At 49.5% G+C, this 15828-nt stretch overlaps 1 protein-coding gene across 1 annotated transcript; it reads right to left on the bottom strand.

Annotated features, from left to right (window-relative positions):
• Nucleotides 1–5672: 5672 nt before the first annotated feature.
• On the bottom strand, nucleotides 5673–15183 carry LOC133350758 (chymotrypsin A-like). The gene is made up of 6 exons (XM_061565481.1): nucleotides 15102–15183; nucleotides 14433–14512; nucleotides 13003–13084; nucleotides 11368–11548; nucleotides 11132–11271; nucleotides 5673–5999 (listed from the first exon to the last, which is right to left on the bottom strand). The coding sequence occupies exons 1-6, from the start codon at nucleotides 15135–15137 to the stop codon at nucleotides 5838–5840; spliced, it is 681 nt and encodes a 226-aa protein (XP_061421465.1). The 5' UTR covers nucleotides 15138–15183; the 3' UTR covers nucleotides 5673–5837.
• Between the last annotated feature and the right edge of the window lie 645 nt (nucleotides 15184–15828).

Raw genomic sequence — 15828 nt, 5'->3', positions numbered from 1 at the left:
AGTGAAACAGGAGGAGGCCACGCTGGGCAGGACGGAGAGAGTGGCACAGTCGCCACACGGAGGGAGACGTCGACACCGTCAGCCATCGGTGTCAGACGCAGAGAGAGAGATAGCGGCTGTGGGAAGCTGGCTATAGAGAGCGGGGCAGCGGTGTGGCTGTAAGGTGGGGCAGCAGGGAGGCTGCATATTGGGGCAGCAGGGAGGCTGCATCTCGGAGCAGCAGGGAGACTGCATATCGGCGCAGCCGAGGGGCTGTGGAGAGAACGTCGGGAGAGACGCGGCCTGAGCGAGGACGCCGTGGTACGAGATTCTACGAACCCAATAAAGGACAACGGAGATCGACACCTGTGCGAGAGTCCTTTATTACATTGGTGTCAGAAGTGAAACGGCATGTCCAAGCAGCTCAGGAGGAAGACCGTCCCTGCACCATCTTCTGCAGCATCTTCTGATGACGACCTCCCTCCAGCGGTGGCGCTGCCGACGATGGAGGAGGAAGGCGTCGCGGGGATGAGCGGAGGTCCGGGCGTCCAGGACGTGGCCGCCCCGGTGGGCCCATCCACGTGACTGGACGCTGAGGACGGATGGCGACAGGTGGCGGCGCAACTGGAGGCGCTTAAAACGGTGTTGGCGCAGTTGTGCGACCTTGTAACGCCGGCGACGACTTCGGGGAGGCCCGGCGGGGAACAACGGGCCGGGGCCTTGCCGTCGCCATCAGCCCTCTCGACCACGCGGCACGAAGACGCCATCTCGGGCGTGGCCGGGGAAGAACGGCGGGAAGCCGCCATCTTGCGCCCTCCGCCGCGGGAAGCCGCCATCTTGCACACGTTGCGGGGTGACGCCATTTTGTCGCTGCCACGGGAGTCACCATCGGCGGAGGACAGCGGAGCAAGAATCCGCAGCCGTCATTTAACAACCGTCAAAGAATTCTCCATCAGCGGCGATTGGATCGCATTTGCCTGCCGTTTTCAAGCGGCCGTACGCTCCGCCAAATGGACGGACGTGGAGGCCCTGGAAGTTTTACCAACGCTTCTCGACGACGAGTCCGTCCGGTTCTTCCGTTCCATCAAGGCCGACAAGAAGAAGACGCTGCAGGGTGTCTTCGAGGAAATGGCGGATGCGTACGAGCCTCCGGACGATGCCCATCGTAGATTTATTCAGCGCCAACGGGCGCCTGAGGAATCGCCTGTGGCTTTCAGGGGCGCAGTTCTGGAACTGGCGATGGCGGCATACCCCGAGACGGAGCTGGATTTGTTGGAACCCCTTGTGTTGGGCAAGATGCTGGATCTGTCTAGAGACCTGGGGATCCCCATGCCGGTGTGCAGCCATGATAAATTGACGTCCCGTGCTGCGGCTAAGTGCTTGGACGCTCAATTTAATCTCCGACGCTGGAAGCAGGTGTCAGCTTGGACGGGGGGCCCCATTGTTGAAGGCGGTGCTACGGGGTGGGATCCTAAGAAGGCGGTCTACGTTCCTGGCGACAAGGGTCCGCAGGAGTTGACGGCCGCCTCCGGCCAGTGGCCTCCTCGGGGGGGAACGGGGCCGAGGTCTGGCCCGCCGGCGCGAGAGCATCAGGACAGAGGGGGTGCCGCGCGCCGGAACGACGTGGAGTGTTTCCGCTGCGGCCGTAAGGGCCACTTCGTCAGCGACTATTGGGCTCGCATCCCCGGGCCGCCCCAGCAGGAGGCCTCGACCACGGACGTCGCGCCAAAAGACCAGCCAGGACAGGCAAGTCGGTGCGCATCAGACACCTGGCAAGGCCTGTCACCTCATGCATCACCATCGCCGCACGGTCCGTGTGTCGTTAACAACGAGGTGCCTCCGAGGGACCCGTGTCGCTCGCTGACGCAATGGCGGCGATTGGCACGGAGGGTAGTTGCGGCTGCTACGGGGTCGTCCACGGTACCAGGTTCTATTCAGGGGGTCGACGTGCGTATTTTGGTGGACTCCGGTGCGTCTGCGACCATTATTTCGGATGTCATTTTCCATCTTTTGGGCATTCCGTCAGGTAGAGTGCGAGCGGTTTATGATTCATGCATAGCGGCGAACGGGGGAAGTATGGGCATTGTGGGCCAGGTGGATGCCAACATATCGATTGGGGGGTGTCGGCTTCAAGGACCATTTTGATATCCAGGTCCCTTGCGGTACCCTGTTTGTTGGGGACTGATTTCCTGGCAAAAATGCCCATTCAAATAAGGGTTGATCAGAATTGCATTGAATTACCGGGGGGGGCGAAATATTTCGTTCCTACCGTCGCCATGGGGCCGGCCTGCCCCTGTTTGCCAGGTGCAGGCGCTGTCCGAGGTATCTGTTGACATTCCACCTGGTTCGCAGATGCTTATCCCGTTGAGATATCGGAAGCCAGTACCTGGCGTTGAGGGAGCGGCGGGGGTTCTGTTATCACCGTCCACGGCTATAACGGGCGGCTCGGCGCTGGTTGGGGTGCAAACGATTGTCCGACCGGGCCAGCCCCCGTTCTTACAGGTGCTAAATGGGAGTGCGGAGAATGTCAGAGTCCCGGCCGGAACGGTCTTGGCTCACGCCACGACCGCGTTCACGGCCCATGACAACCGGGGCCGCCGGGACATGGTAGGGGGGGGTCTCGGGGCCTACGGGGCAGGATCACCGTTGGGTTGCCGAGTTATGCGGGGAGAATTCATCCCTGACCGGGGAACAACGGTCCGCGCTTCGCGCGCTGTTGCTAAGTTATTCGGACGTGTTCAGCTCGGATGATTTTGACTTGGGACGCACCTCCCTGCTTTCCCACCACATTGACATGCGGGATGCCGCTCTGATTTGGTTGAACTCGCATCGGTTGAGCCCGACGGAGCGGGATCAAGCTCGCGGTGCAGTGGAGGACATGCTGGCCACTGACATAATATCCCCGTCTAACAGTCCATGGGGCGCGCCGGTGGTCCTTGTGAAGAAGAAGGATGGGAAACTGCGATTTTGTGTTGATTTTCGGAAATTGAACAAGGTGTCTGTCGCAGATGCGTACCCCCTGCCGCGTATGGATGATTCCCTCGATGCCTTGTCTGGGGCAAAGTTTTTTTCAATGCTGGATCTCTCTTCGGGATTCTGGCAGCTTCCCCTCGACGAGTCCTCGAGGGAAAAGACGGCTTTCCGTACGCCGCAGGGACTGTTTCAGTTTAATTTCCTTCCAATGGGCTTGAATGCGGCCCCCGCCACTTTTCAGCGATTGATGGAGCTGGTGTTAACGGGTCTGCAGTGGGAGACATGTTTGATTTATTTAGACGATGTCATCGTCTTTAGCCGCACATTTGACGAACATTTGCAGAGATTGGAGACGGTTTTTGCGAGGATGCGCTCCGCCAATTTAAAATTCAAACCGAAAAAATGTCACCTACTGCAACGATCCGTGCGTTATTTGGGACACATCGTCAGTGCGGACGGGGTGGCCACGAACCCGGAGAAGACGGCGTGCGTCCGTAACTGGCCAACCCCGGCCTCGGTTCGGGGATGTACGTCGCTTCCTGGGGTTCGCCTCATACTATCGCAGGTTCGTTCCGAACTTTGCTATGATCGCTAGGCCCTTGCACCTCCTTATGGGTAAGGGTCGGAGGTTCAGTTGGGGTCCGCCGGAGGAAGCGGCGTTTCAGGGCCTACGCGATCGGTTGGCGACGGCACCGACATTGGACTATTCAGATTTTGATCGACCTTTTATTCTGGATACGGACGCTAGTGACACTGGGATCGGGGCCATTCTGTCACAGTCCAAGGGCGGCGTGGAACGCGCGGTAGCCTACGGTATCCGTGTACTGTCCCCGGCAGAAACCCGCTTTTGCATTACTAGCTGCGAACTATTGGCTATTGTCCATTTTCTCCGCCAATATCGGCCGTATCTTTACGGTCGGTCGTTTATTGTGCACACGGACCATGCGGCTCTGCAATATGCCTTGAGGGTTGACCAACCATCTGGCCAACTGGCACGATGGTTGGAGACCCTGCAGAAATTTTCCTTCGACATACAATATCGGAAGGGGTCGCGTCACGCGAACGCGGACGCACTCTCCAGATTACCGCAGGGGTCCCCTAGCGCTTGCGCGTCGGGTACGAATAGGTGTACGCCGGTTCAGCTACCCCCTCGGCCTGTCGTGTCAGCTGTCGAGGTGCCTGGGGCTCCGGTGTGCCCAGGACCGGCCGATGGGGTTCTGAACCTGCCGCGCTCGGTATGGATTCGCGAACAATTGCTTGACGACTCGTTGGGGGCTTTACGGAGTCGGGCTGCGAAGGGAGCGGGGAGATTGCTGTCCGGGGGGACGCCGGGGGCCGCTCTCTGGGATGGTTTGCTCATGTGGAGGGAGGGATTGCATGACCGCTGGCGTCTGGTAGTTCCGTCGTCGTTACGGTACGAATTGATTCGGACTCTGCACGGCGACACGTTATTACATCTCGGGATGCAGAAGACTTTGTTAACATTGCAGCGAGATTACTTCTGGCACGGCATGACGACGGATGTCGTCGAACACATTCGGGCGTGTCCCGAGTGTGCCCGACGGAAGCCGCCTAAAAATCCTTACGTGCCGCCGGTGCAGTCTATACAGGTGTCTCGAATCAACGAGTTGGTGGTGCTGGATATTTTGGGACCTTTCCCGCCATCCGCTAGGGGTAATAAATATTTGCTGGTCGGGGTGGAATATCTTTCCCGGTGGCTGATGGCTTGGCCCTTACCCAACCAGTCGGCGGCATCTATCACGGACGCCTTCCTATTTGGATATGTGCTGGACAAAGGGGCGCCGGAGAGGCTACTCACGGATCAGGGGCGAAATTTTTCTTCCAAATTGTTGGCGGAGGTGTGCGCTGTGCTGGGAACCAAGAAGGTCTGTACCTCTCCCTACCACCCGCAGACGGATGGCATGGTGGAACGCCTTAATCGGACGCTGTCGGCCATGCTATGTCACACGGTTGACGAGAAACAAGCTGATTGGGACTTGCATATACCTTGTGTGTACACCTGCATTATTCAAGAATAATCTGCTCCTGTGTTTCTGTCGACAAAATATCTTTAAAACATTATTCCATGTAACTAACCTCTCTGCACTCCCATTCATTACTTATCGGCTCCTGCGAGCTCAGCAGACTCTTTCAGACGCGGGATCATCCTCCCCGCACTTTTGGCAGGCCAGGGGCATGCTTCCACGTGGCATTAGGCCGCAGCTCTCTCTCTCAGCCAGTGTCACGCTCCGAGCACACATCATCACCCCGCGGCCACGGCAGCACGCAATCAGGATGGATGATGAGGCACCTGTTTCGTTGTTCCTCCCTCGTAACTTTAAATTTGAGGCCACCAAATAACCGTGCTGCACTGCCACACCATGCGGCTCCACGCCCATCTCTCTCGGGCCCTTCCCCTTCTGTCCATCTAAATCGGGGCACCTCCCCTCCTGTCAATCTCCACGTCCTGTCCATGAGACACCTCCCCTCACCAAATGGCACGGAGCGGAACCGAGGGAGGGGTGGAATAAGGGGGAGGAATCGGAAGGGCCACTCCAGTGTGTAGATGTCAAGCAAATGTGAATGTATAAGCACGTGTGTTCATTTGAAGTAAGTTGACGTTTGAGTGAACTCTTGCAACAAATGCAAGGGATTTATAAACATCTCGATGCAGGACCACAAAATAATTTCAAACTAAAGGCAGATGTTTTGCTTCTCAATTTATTTGTCAATCAATAACAATCAACACAATGAACACATTTGTACATGTGTCTCTGGATGCACTATGTGTCTATCCGTATCATGTGAAGTCATGGTAATTATAGAGATGTTGTTTTAAATTGAAGATGTATCGCTTCAAAGAATATCACTGCTTCATATAATTCCTAGTTGGCGGCAATGGTCTGGTCGATCCAGCTGCGTATGGCGGTGACGCGTGTGTACGCGGCCGGCATGCTGGTGGAGCACGAGCTATGGCCCCACGACACGATCCCCACGAGGTTCCATGCGCCGTCCTTCTCGCACACCAGGGGGCCGCCAGAGTCACACTGTAGGCGAGACACACACACACGCATGAATTCCTTTTCAGTCGGACACATCTGTCCATTTCTATTTCTACAAAGAAATAGGTTCCATCAAAAACACAAATGACAGAGACCAAGATGTTTTAAAGACATACTGCTTTACACTATGGGAACCTCATTTGCTAGTAAAAATATGATAATTGGTTTTTTACCCTTCTATCTGGCAACAAAACTGACACCTTTTTACAAGGAGTCATGTTTGCATAGACCACAATACCTGCAGTCATAATGCAAACAAAAACATAACTCTGATAATGTGCACTGTACTTGAAGTTGATTGGTCCACACCCGAGACAGCTTTCCTTAGAGCCTAGTCTCACATGGGTTGGACCAGATGACGCCAAAAGGCGCACAACTCAAAGACAATGCACCATCAGAGTATGAGAGCTCGGGGGCAAGCATCTACACTATGGGAACCTCATCTATCTATATATATAAAATCGTGCATGTCTGTCTGTGTGTGTGTGGATTTCGGACCATACGCACTTTCATTGGACGGCGGTTGCCCCTGGCAACGGCTAGCGACGCCTTCGCCGCTTTCATTGGACCTGGCAACGGCTAGCGACGCCTTCGCCAAGGGCTGCAGTTTCATTGGACGGCGGTTGCCCCTGCTAACGGCTAGCCACGCCTTCGCCACTTTCATAGGCTCCGTAAATAATTAAATAATAGCCATTACACAGTATTGTTGGAGCGCTGAGGGGGGGGGGGGGAGGCACGCCACCCGTACCCTGCCTTTGCCGGCTGGACAATTTTGGCGAGGCCGCAGGCTCTGCACTGCTACTAGGCCTCGACACCCACCACGCCACTCTGAGGTAAATTCATCAAAGTTTTTCCTACTCTTCACTCCACCCCCACCACAATGTGTGCAATTTATATTACTTTTAAACCCAACGCGCCAACAATCGATTACTTAAATGTTCACTGTACAAATAGTCATTAAGCTGGGTCAGCGTACTGCCAGTCTATCATGTAGACTGTAGCCTGCTTATTAAACTCGGTGAGCGTACTGCCACTCTATCATGTACACTCTAGCCTGCTTATGAAGCTGAGTGCGTGTACTGCCAGTCTATAATGTGGACTGTAGCCTGGTTATTATAACCGATTCTTTATATGTTCTTTGTACAAATAGTCATTAAGCTGGTTGAGCGACCCCAGTTCCATTCCAACTCACGCCCACCACCGCTGACGATTATTTGAAACGGACCTGGGCCTCCCCTAGGTCGACTCAGCCTCAAACGCGTAACTGCTGTCGTGTGTGAACATCGTCACTGGGGAGACAAAGGCGGCCGGCCATCGTGAATCCAAGTCCTGGGCGAAGCCGGGTCATGTGTATGTGTGTATGTGTTTATGTGTATGTCTGTGTGTCTCTATGTATGTGTGTATGTATGTGTGTGTATGTGTTTGTGTGTATGTGTGTGTGTATGTATGTCGGTTTTTTTGTATGTCTTTATGTGTATGTCTGCGTGTCTGTATGTATGTGTGTATGTACGTGTATGCATGTGTTTGTGTGCATGTATGTGTGTGTGTATGTATGTGTGTGTATGTGTTTCTGTGTATGTATGCGTGTGTACGTATGTGTGTTATGTGTGTGTCTGTGTGTCTGCATGTATGTGTGTGTGTATTGTGTATGTGTTTGTGTGTATGTGTTTGTCTCTGTGTATGTATGTGTGTATGTATGTGTGTGTATGTGTTTGTGTGTATGTCTGTGTGTGTATGTATGTGGGTTTTTTTATGTGTTTATGTCTATGTCTGTGTGTCTGTATGTATGTACGTGTGTGTATGTGTTTGTGTGTATGTATGTGTGTGTGGGGAGCGGTGGTGTAGCGGTTAGCGCGCTGCGCTATGAACCTGGCGACCCGGGTTCGATTCCCGCTCACGGCTAACACCAGTGACGATTATCTGAACCGGTCTCGGGCCTCCCCTAGGTCGACTCAGCCTTAAATGAGTACCTGGTGCGGTGTGTAAACATCGCCACTAGGGAGACAAAGGCGGTCGGGCGTGGTGCTGGCCACCCACCCCCTCGTGTACCGTTCCGGCCTTCATAGGTGCTCGCTAACAGCACTTGCCCCAACAGTCTGTTCCAGGCTATATGGGGATCTTTGTCTTGTATGTGTGTGTATGTATGTGTGTGTTTGTGTGTATGTGTATGTCTTTGTGTATGTATGTGTGTGTATGTGTGTGTGTATGTATGTGTGTGTATGTGTTTGTATGTGTTTGTGTGTTTACGCTCGCATTACACAAATGTGTTGCAGGTCTAAGGCGTTCCTCGCGCAGCATTGCCGCTTTCTTTTTTCAGTCGTTTACTGCCGTACGCACCCTGACAGTCGTGTGTGTCTGCAGCAAGCGCGTGTATGTGTACCTATGGACGCGCGCGCGTGTGTTGTGTAGGGGGAACGGTAGTGTAGTGCTTAGCGTGCTGTCTGTGTCTGTGTGTGTGTGTCTGTGTGTGTGTCTGTGTGTGTGCGTGTGTGGTGTGTGGGGAGCGGTAGTGTAGTGGTTAGCGTGCTGTCTGTGTGTGTGTGTCTGTCTGTGTGTGTCTGCGTGTGTCTGTGTGTGTGTCTGTGTGTGTGTCTGTGCGTGTGTGGTGTGTGAGGAGCGGTGGGTGTAGTGGTTAACGCTACGCTGCGCTACAAACCCGGCGAACCGAGTTCCATTCCCGCTCACGGCCACCACCCGTGACGATTATTTGAACCTCCCTTAGGTCGACTCAGCCTCAAACGAGTAACTGGTGTGGCGTATTAACATCGCCACTGGGGAGACAAAGGCGGCCGTGCGTGAGTGGTGAGGGAGGGAGAGTGGTGAGGGAGGGAGAGTGGTGAGGGAGGGAGAGTGGTGAGGGAGGGACAGTGGTGAGGGAGGGAGAGTGGTGAGGGAGGGACTCAGCCGCAAAACGAGTAACTGGTGTGGCGTATTAACATCGCCACTGGGGAGACAAAGGCGGCCGGCCGTGGTGGATACAAGTCCCGGGCGAAGCCGGGTAGTACAGCTAGTTTGCCAGTAAAAATATGATAATTGGTTTTTTACCCTTCTATCTGGCAACAAAGCTGACACCTTTTTACAAGGAGTCATGTTTGCATAGACCACAATACCTGCAGTCATAATGCAAACAAAAACATAACTCTGATAATGTGCACTGTCCTTGAAGTTGATTGGTCCACACCCGAGACAGCTTTCCTTAGAGCCTAGTCTCACATGGGTTGGACCAGATGACGCCAAAAGGCGCACAACTCAAAGACAATGCACCATCAGAGTATGAGAGCTCGGGGCAAGCATCTACACTATGGGAACCTCATTTGCCAGTAAAAATATGATAATTGGTTTTTTACCCTTCTATCTGGCAACAAAACTGACACCTTTTTACAAGGAGTCATGTTTGCATAGACCACAATACCTGCAGTCATAATGCAAACAAAAACATAACTCTGATAATGTGCACTGTCCTTGAAGTTGATTGGTCCACACCCGAGACAGCTTTCCAACGTGGTCTCCCTCTTCACTCCCTCAACTCCTCCAGATGTCTTCCGGTCTCCTTCCTATAACCTCTCCCCCACGTGACCCAGACTCCTCCCTCTCCCACGTGACCCTGACTCCTCCCTCGCGGATCGTCACATCCGGCCTGCCCATTTACGCTCGCATTACATTCATATAATTGTGGCTATGGTTGTACTATATAAATACCTAATATCTGCCATTACATACAATGAAACAAGAAAAGTTCAAAAATAAATAACAAAGCAATGTAATACAATACACTATTAGACATTATTGTTTAAAATAAATGAAAAGTCAATCCCATGTGTTAGTGAATTTTTTTATATTTTAGACAGGAAATTATTTTTCCAAATTAGATTTTTTTTCAGGGGGGGGGGGACCCCCAGACCCCCTGGAAGATTTGGTCCCCCCCCCAATGTTGACTCCAAGGCTTTTTAGTGCACTTTAAAATAAAACCAGTTGTTTTTAGTTTTTTACTTTTTTAAAGGAGTTTATTTTCAATGCAATATTATGTCAGTTCCTCTTACTCGCGTCATGCATATGTAGGACTTGATAAACACGCGTCACGCGCTCGGTTGAGATGCGTGCACGTGGCGGACAGTGAGGGCAAATGGGGACACAGGGCGCTGAGCGACTTACTGTTGTTATTGTACCAATTAAGGTGGCATGATAGTTAAGGGGGGCTGCAGGTGGCCGGGGGTAATTGAGGACGCAGGCCGGTGATTGGACGAGAAGTATGGGTGTCTGGAATTGGCGCAGCGGTATCTATAACAACGCCACGTGGCATTGGGGGCTGGGGGCAAGTGGCGAAGTGGGGGATGATCCAATTAATTAAGGGGAATTGGTTCAGGGATAAAGGGGGAGAGCGTGGAGAGAAATGGGAGTTGGTGCCTGGGACGAGTGACGAACAGATGGAGAGACGGAGCAGCGGATAGTGTGGGTATAGTATAAGGTAGCAGTGGACAAAGAGAGTATAGTATAGAGTAGCAGTGGACAAAGAGAATATAGTGTATGGTAGCAGTGGATAGAGAGAATACAGATAGAGTAGCAGTGGACAGAGCGAGTACAGCGTAGGATAGCAGCGGAGTAACGGACCTTGGTAGAGAGAGCTACGACGGAGTGGGACGGCAGAGAGAACAAAGAGCGACCGAGCTGGAGAGCGAGAGCAGAGAAGAGGGTCGCTGGAGGAGCAGAAGGAGAGCGAGCGAAGCCAGCGGAGTGGAGCGAGCGAACGGAGGGACATTGAGTGATGTTGATGGGGAGTTGTGAGTTGAAGAGTACGGAGGGCCATTGAGTGATGCCGACGGAGGAGATGTGAAACTATATGAGTTAATAAAGAACCGAGAAAGACAAAGAAGCTGTCGCGTCAGTACGAGTCCTCCACATACAATTATTTTGGATAGCTTAAGAGATGTCCATAGTACATAATTCTGGTTGTTAGTAACATTATTATTTATTAGTCATGTTTATAAAACATCCTTGCTTTCTATGCAACTCCTGTAATCACGCCCTTCCCTCGTAACATGCTCAGCCATTTTAGCTGGGTCGCCACTGAAAAATAGCTTCTTAACTCAATGAACTGAACGACTGACTGAGGTGCTCACCCTGCACGAAGAAGCTCCAGCACCACCAGCACAGATCATGACGTCGGTGATTTTCTGCACGTTGGCCCACATCTGCTGGCAGGTGGGGGTTGCCATAATTGCCAGAGCGGTCTGTCGCAGCTTTGGGGGTGTGTTGGAGTCTGAAACGTCAAGCATGTCACCACGGTTAAGTGTGAATCCTATAGCTATTTCGAACACTTCTGAAGAAGCATTACCTAGTGTCAAATGATAGTTACCAAAAATGTTAGTCTTGCCCCAACCAGACGTGACACAGTTCAGGCCAGCAGGGAAGTTGTCAGAGGTGGAGGAGAGACAGACGGGTGAGACGCCATCGGTCATCTGAACAGGCTGGGACAGCTTGATGAGCGCAACGTCATTGTTGATGGTTTCTTCGTCCCACTGGGGATGGTTGGTGGCCTGTTCAGATATAGAAAGGAATAGAGGAATGCCATACACTTATGTCAAATACGTAGAGTAAAATCTTTTAAATCCAGACTACTTCATGGAAGAATCTATCATTATGGATCATGCCTGATAATGGCTTAATTTGAGTTATATTTAAATGTAAGTAACATAATCCACTTAGATGTAATGAACACGTTGTAACTTAACAACCACAATTGTAAAATGTAATACTGTCAATAAAAAAATGTCAAGTCACTCGAGCTTCATTTGAGTCACCATCGCCATGAGGTTGCCCAGGTTAACTGAATGGATATCTGAAGAGATTTCCTGACGAGCTTGAGCAATGTAAAGTTTTCTTTACAGAATAAGCATAAAAACATGAATGCGAGCCAAACCACAACACTTTGGTAACAGGAGCGTCCGAGGCCACAAGTGCAACGATTGCATAAGTATAACCATGTAGTCTGTTATTCTTTGGATATTTCAGTAAATTCACATAGATAGGTTCAAAAAATAATAAAATAAATAAGCAAAAACTACGACGTTTCGATCGCAACACAAGAAACCGTCATCAGGTGGAAAAAAGGGGGGGGGAAACACTAAAGACAAGGTGTTTAAAGGTTTTTAATGGGCGTAGCCAAGGCGTCCTGGTATCAGAATTAAGTAGGCGGGGCACAAGTGCCCTGGGGCCTGCGCAAGCAGAGATTGTTATGTTAATGTGAAATCGGAATTAGGAGAGGGGGAGCCGCATGAGACGTGGAGAAATTAACAACTTGTGGTACGCCCAATACAGGGGCGACAGCACAGGAACTGGAATTGCTTGTCCCATCATTGGTAAAATAAAACTAACATCGGAAGGTGACAACATGGAAACATCACAGCCAGTTATGACTTAAACTGTATGATGACTTCCTTCCAATGATTGCTGAGTTTGTACCCATCCTCTTGGTGGAAATTGTGTCTGTGTCTGTATATATGAACGAATCTTTGTTGATAGCCAGTGGGCTTGCAAAGTACCTTCGTCGTAGAGAAATACATTTTCTGTGAGCCAACCGCATTAAAACAATGATCAGCCACGACCGAAGTGTTGGTCCTCCGGTGTTTCAAATCTGCCTTATGCTCACAAACACTGTCCGAGACATGTCGCTTAGTTTCCCCAATGTAACTACTGCCATAGACACAGCTTAGTTTGTAGACGCCGGGTATTGCATGTCAAGGATCTTATCCTTCACAGATGGGATCAGATCATGTCGTCTGTTGGCAATGAGATATCGCTGTCATTCTTATAGGATATTTTTCTGAATATATGGAGCACTTTTCACCTATATGTTAATATACATACACGCATTATTTTATTTACTTTATTTCGGGCAATACAGTCGAAAAAAGAGCAGAACATTACCACCAGCAGACCCCGAGGTAGACTGGTAGATGCAAATTTACTGCACCAACTGGCCTCAGATTACCTTGGCGATGGTCATTGTCTGGATCTTTTCGGAGCTGGAGCTTTGGTCATGCTCACCCAAAATGACACGGTGCTCCGAGGGGCTGTTGAGCAATCACAATAAATTACTTCCATGTTATCCCGAATGGGCCAGAGGTGAGCCCCTTGACAATTTCAGGCATTCACATACTGAATTAAATAAATTATGTAAGTTCTTTGTCAATCCGCTGCTGTATAAAGGCCTCTCCAAGCCACATTGTGTGGGTCGTTTGACTAAACTTTACACTGTTTAGTGCACTTTATTTTAAGGTATACCATAGTGGTACTAAAATAAAATAAAAAATTCTAACGTGCACAGTATTTTCTTGCTCTCAAAGAGACACTATTACTCAGAGTTATGAGCAACTACGGACAACCAGCAAGGCAGCCAGGTGGTCAGCCGGTGCCAACAAATGCTTAAGCTGTGGTTTTCTCTATCCGCCAATTAATGACGGTGTATACATGTGGGAGGAAACTGGACCGCCCGGAGAAAACTCACGCGTGTGAGGCGGAAACACTCTCCCATACATGGAAGCAGGGGAGTCTATATTTGCTGTAGCAGCATTCTGGCGAACCAGGATATGACTCTTTGATGCCCATGGGAAGGGAGTTTCACAACAATCCACTTTCTTTCGTCTCCACACTGCTGAATTGCAGGTATGCACAGCCACCACCATGTTAAAGTACATGGTATAAGTTGTGATTGTAATTTCATAAAGGTCAAACATAATCACGAACATATGTACCTCTGCTTACAACAAATTACATGTTTTAACCTTGTTTTATTAAATTCTGTACATGTGCGTAGTAATTGTAAAAGTCATTAACCACTTATTTTCATGATGCTGGAATTGATGAATTTACATGCAATATTTTTAGAACATATGAAGACTTTGTAGGAATATGAATGGATTGACCACATTTAAAATTAAAATGTAAATACATATATTAGGAGATGTGTTCCTAAAAGGTATCAGAGCTAGAATTGCCGTGGCAAAAGCAGAATTCAAAGAAGAAAGAATACTGCTGGTAGCATTAACATGAAACGAATCGCGTGACTTTTAAAGACCCACGTATACAATGTGGTGGTTGTTCTGCTGAGGTATAGATACTGAAATGAAAGAGGAAAGATGCATGAATTAGTTTTGAAATGTGTGTGTGGAGTTGAATTGGAATACATGTGCAGTATTATTTAATTGTGTCTGTGAACGCAAAAGCAATAGATTGGGCATATATGAAGTACGCTCTAGGAGGCTGAAGGAGAAAATCTGAAAAGGTAAATAAAAGTGTTATTTCTAAGGGTGATGTGACAGTGCAATGTTTTATAGGATGGAGAGAACTAAAATCGTGAACCTGCCCTCATAAAGAAAACTCAAGAAAAGTTACATGAACATATAATTTGAATAGAATTACCTGATTTTGCAATGAGCAGCTGTCACAACCCAGTAAGGGTCAATGAGGGAGCCGCCGCAGAAGTGGAAACCAGTGTTGTTCTGCGTGGTGAAAATCGCATGGCTGTCACATTGGTGCTCAGTGACTCAATCCTCGATTTTCAATAATACAATGTAAACATTATTACTTCTCAAGAACTCGTATATTGTTTTTCATCATTTCGATCTTAATGTGCCTTCTATCGTTTCCCGAGGTATGTAATCAAATGTACTTTTCCCTTTGTTCACTTCACCTGCTTTTTATGTTAAGTCATGAAAAGTATTAAGCCACCGCTGAGGAGCTGTGTTGGTCAAAATTAGTTCCATACATAGCTATGTATAAATAATTTATTTGTATTTCTGGCAACCTTGTCGGGTAGCGGATGGTTTAAGAAAAAAGTGTGGCATAAAACTGCCACGTGGCCAAACCGTGAAACAAATATCAATTGGTTTTGTATTATGTTCATATTACTGTACTCATATGTTTGTAATCAAAGTTTCTGTTTATTCCCATAACTCCCCACACTGCCTCCCCCATGCACTCTGGCCATCGCCATTAGTTTACATCTGCAAAAGTTGACTGGCATTCACACAGTGTCAGTATCAAATGCAGGTATTGACACCATGATGCCGGTGAATATAGAGCACTCACCTGCATGGACGCCTGCCAGGGCCAGGAGCCCGGCATCGCTTCCTCGCCGTTGACGATGCGGGAGTAGCCGGTGATGACTGGCTTGATGGCTGGGACACCACACCCTGTACATATACAATTATTTAATATTTCTATGATTCAGAGACTTATCTCTATATATAGATATCCACATCAGCTCAAACTTCCTGTAAATCACGTGACTTCTATGTGGTTTCCCTCACTCGTGTCCCTCTCCCCCACCACCCCCTGTGAAAACAGATGCTGCTCCTTGTAGCAGCATTGAGGCCCTAATGTAACCTCTTTCTTCTTGTCAGTTTTCCTGACAATATGGCATAATTTTTCTATCCCTTTTTCATCTTTTTCCTCAAAATTTGTTTATTCTCTTCCCCATTCTGTTTTCCATATGTTGTTCTTTTATACATTGCACGCTTGACTCTACTCCCCTTCCTGTGGTGTGCTACGGCTAAAAAGTTGCGACTTCTGTTCAAAGAACATGTAGCAGAGTAGGTCTACAATGTGATGAGCTGCCAGCTTTTTTAGCATGAAGAATAAAGCCATGAAAGAACAGCATATACATCGCCATTGTCACTCACCGAATGTGGCGCTGATGAAGGCAAAACACGAAACGAGCCAGAAGAGAGCCATTGCTTATTCCGTAAACACTGCTGGTCTCATGCTGATTTTCGGGCTCTTTTATACGAAAAAAGGTACGTTAATAGTTACCGTG

This window comes from Lethenteron reissneri, chromosome 35 (genome assembly GCF_015708825.2).
Source record: "Lethenteron reissneri isolate LAM-NWPU_2019-01 chromosome 35, ASM1570882v1, whole genome shotgun sequence".
Classification (NCBI taxonomy): domain Eukaryota; kingdom Metazoa; phylum Chordata; class Hyperoartia; order Petromyzontiformes; family Petromyzontidae; genus Lethenteron; species Lethenteron reissneri.
The sequence above is the reverse complement of the archived record's forward strand: the minus strand, read 5'-3'. Positions and strand labels throughout refer to the sequence as shown.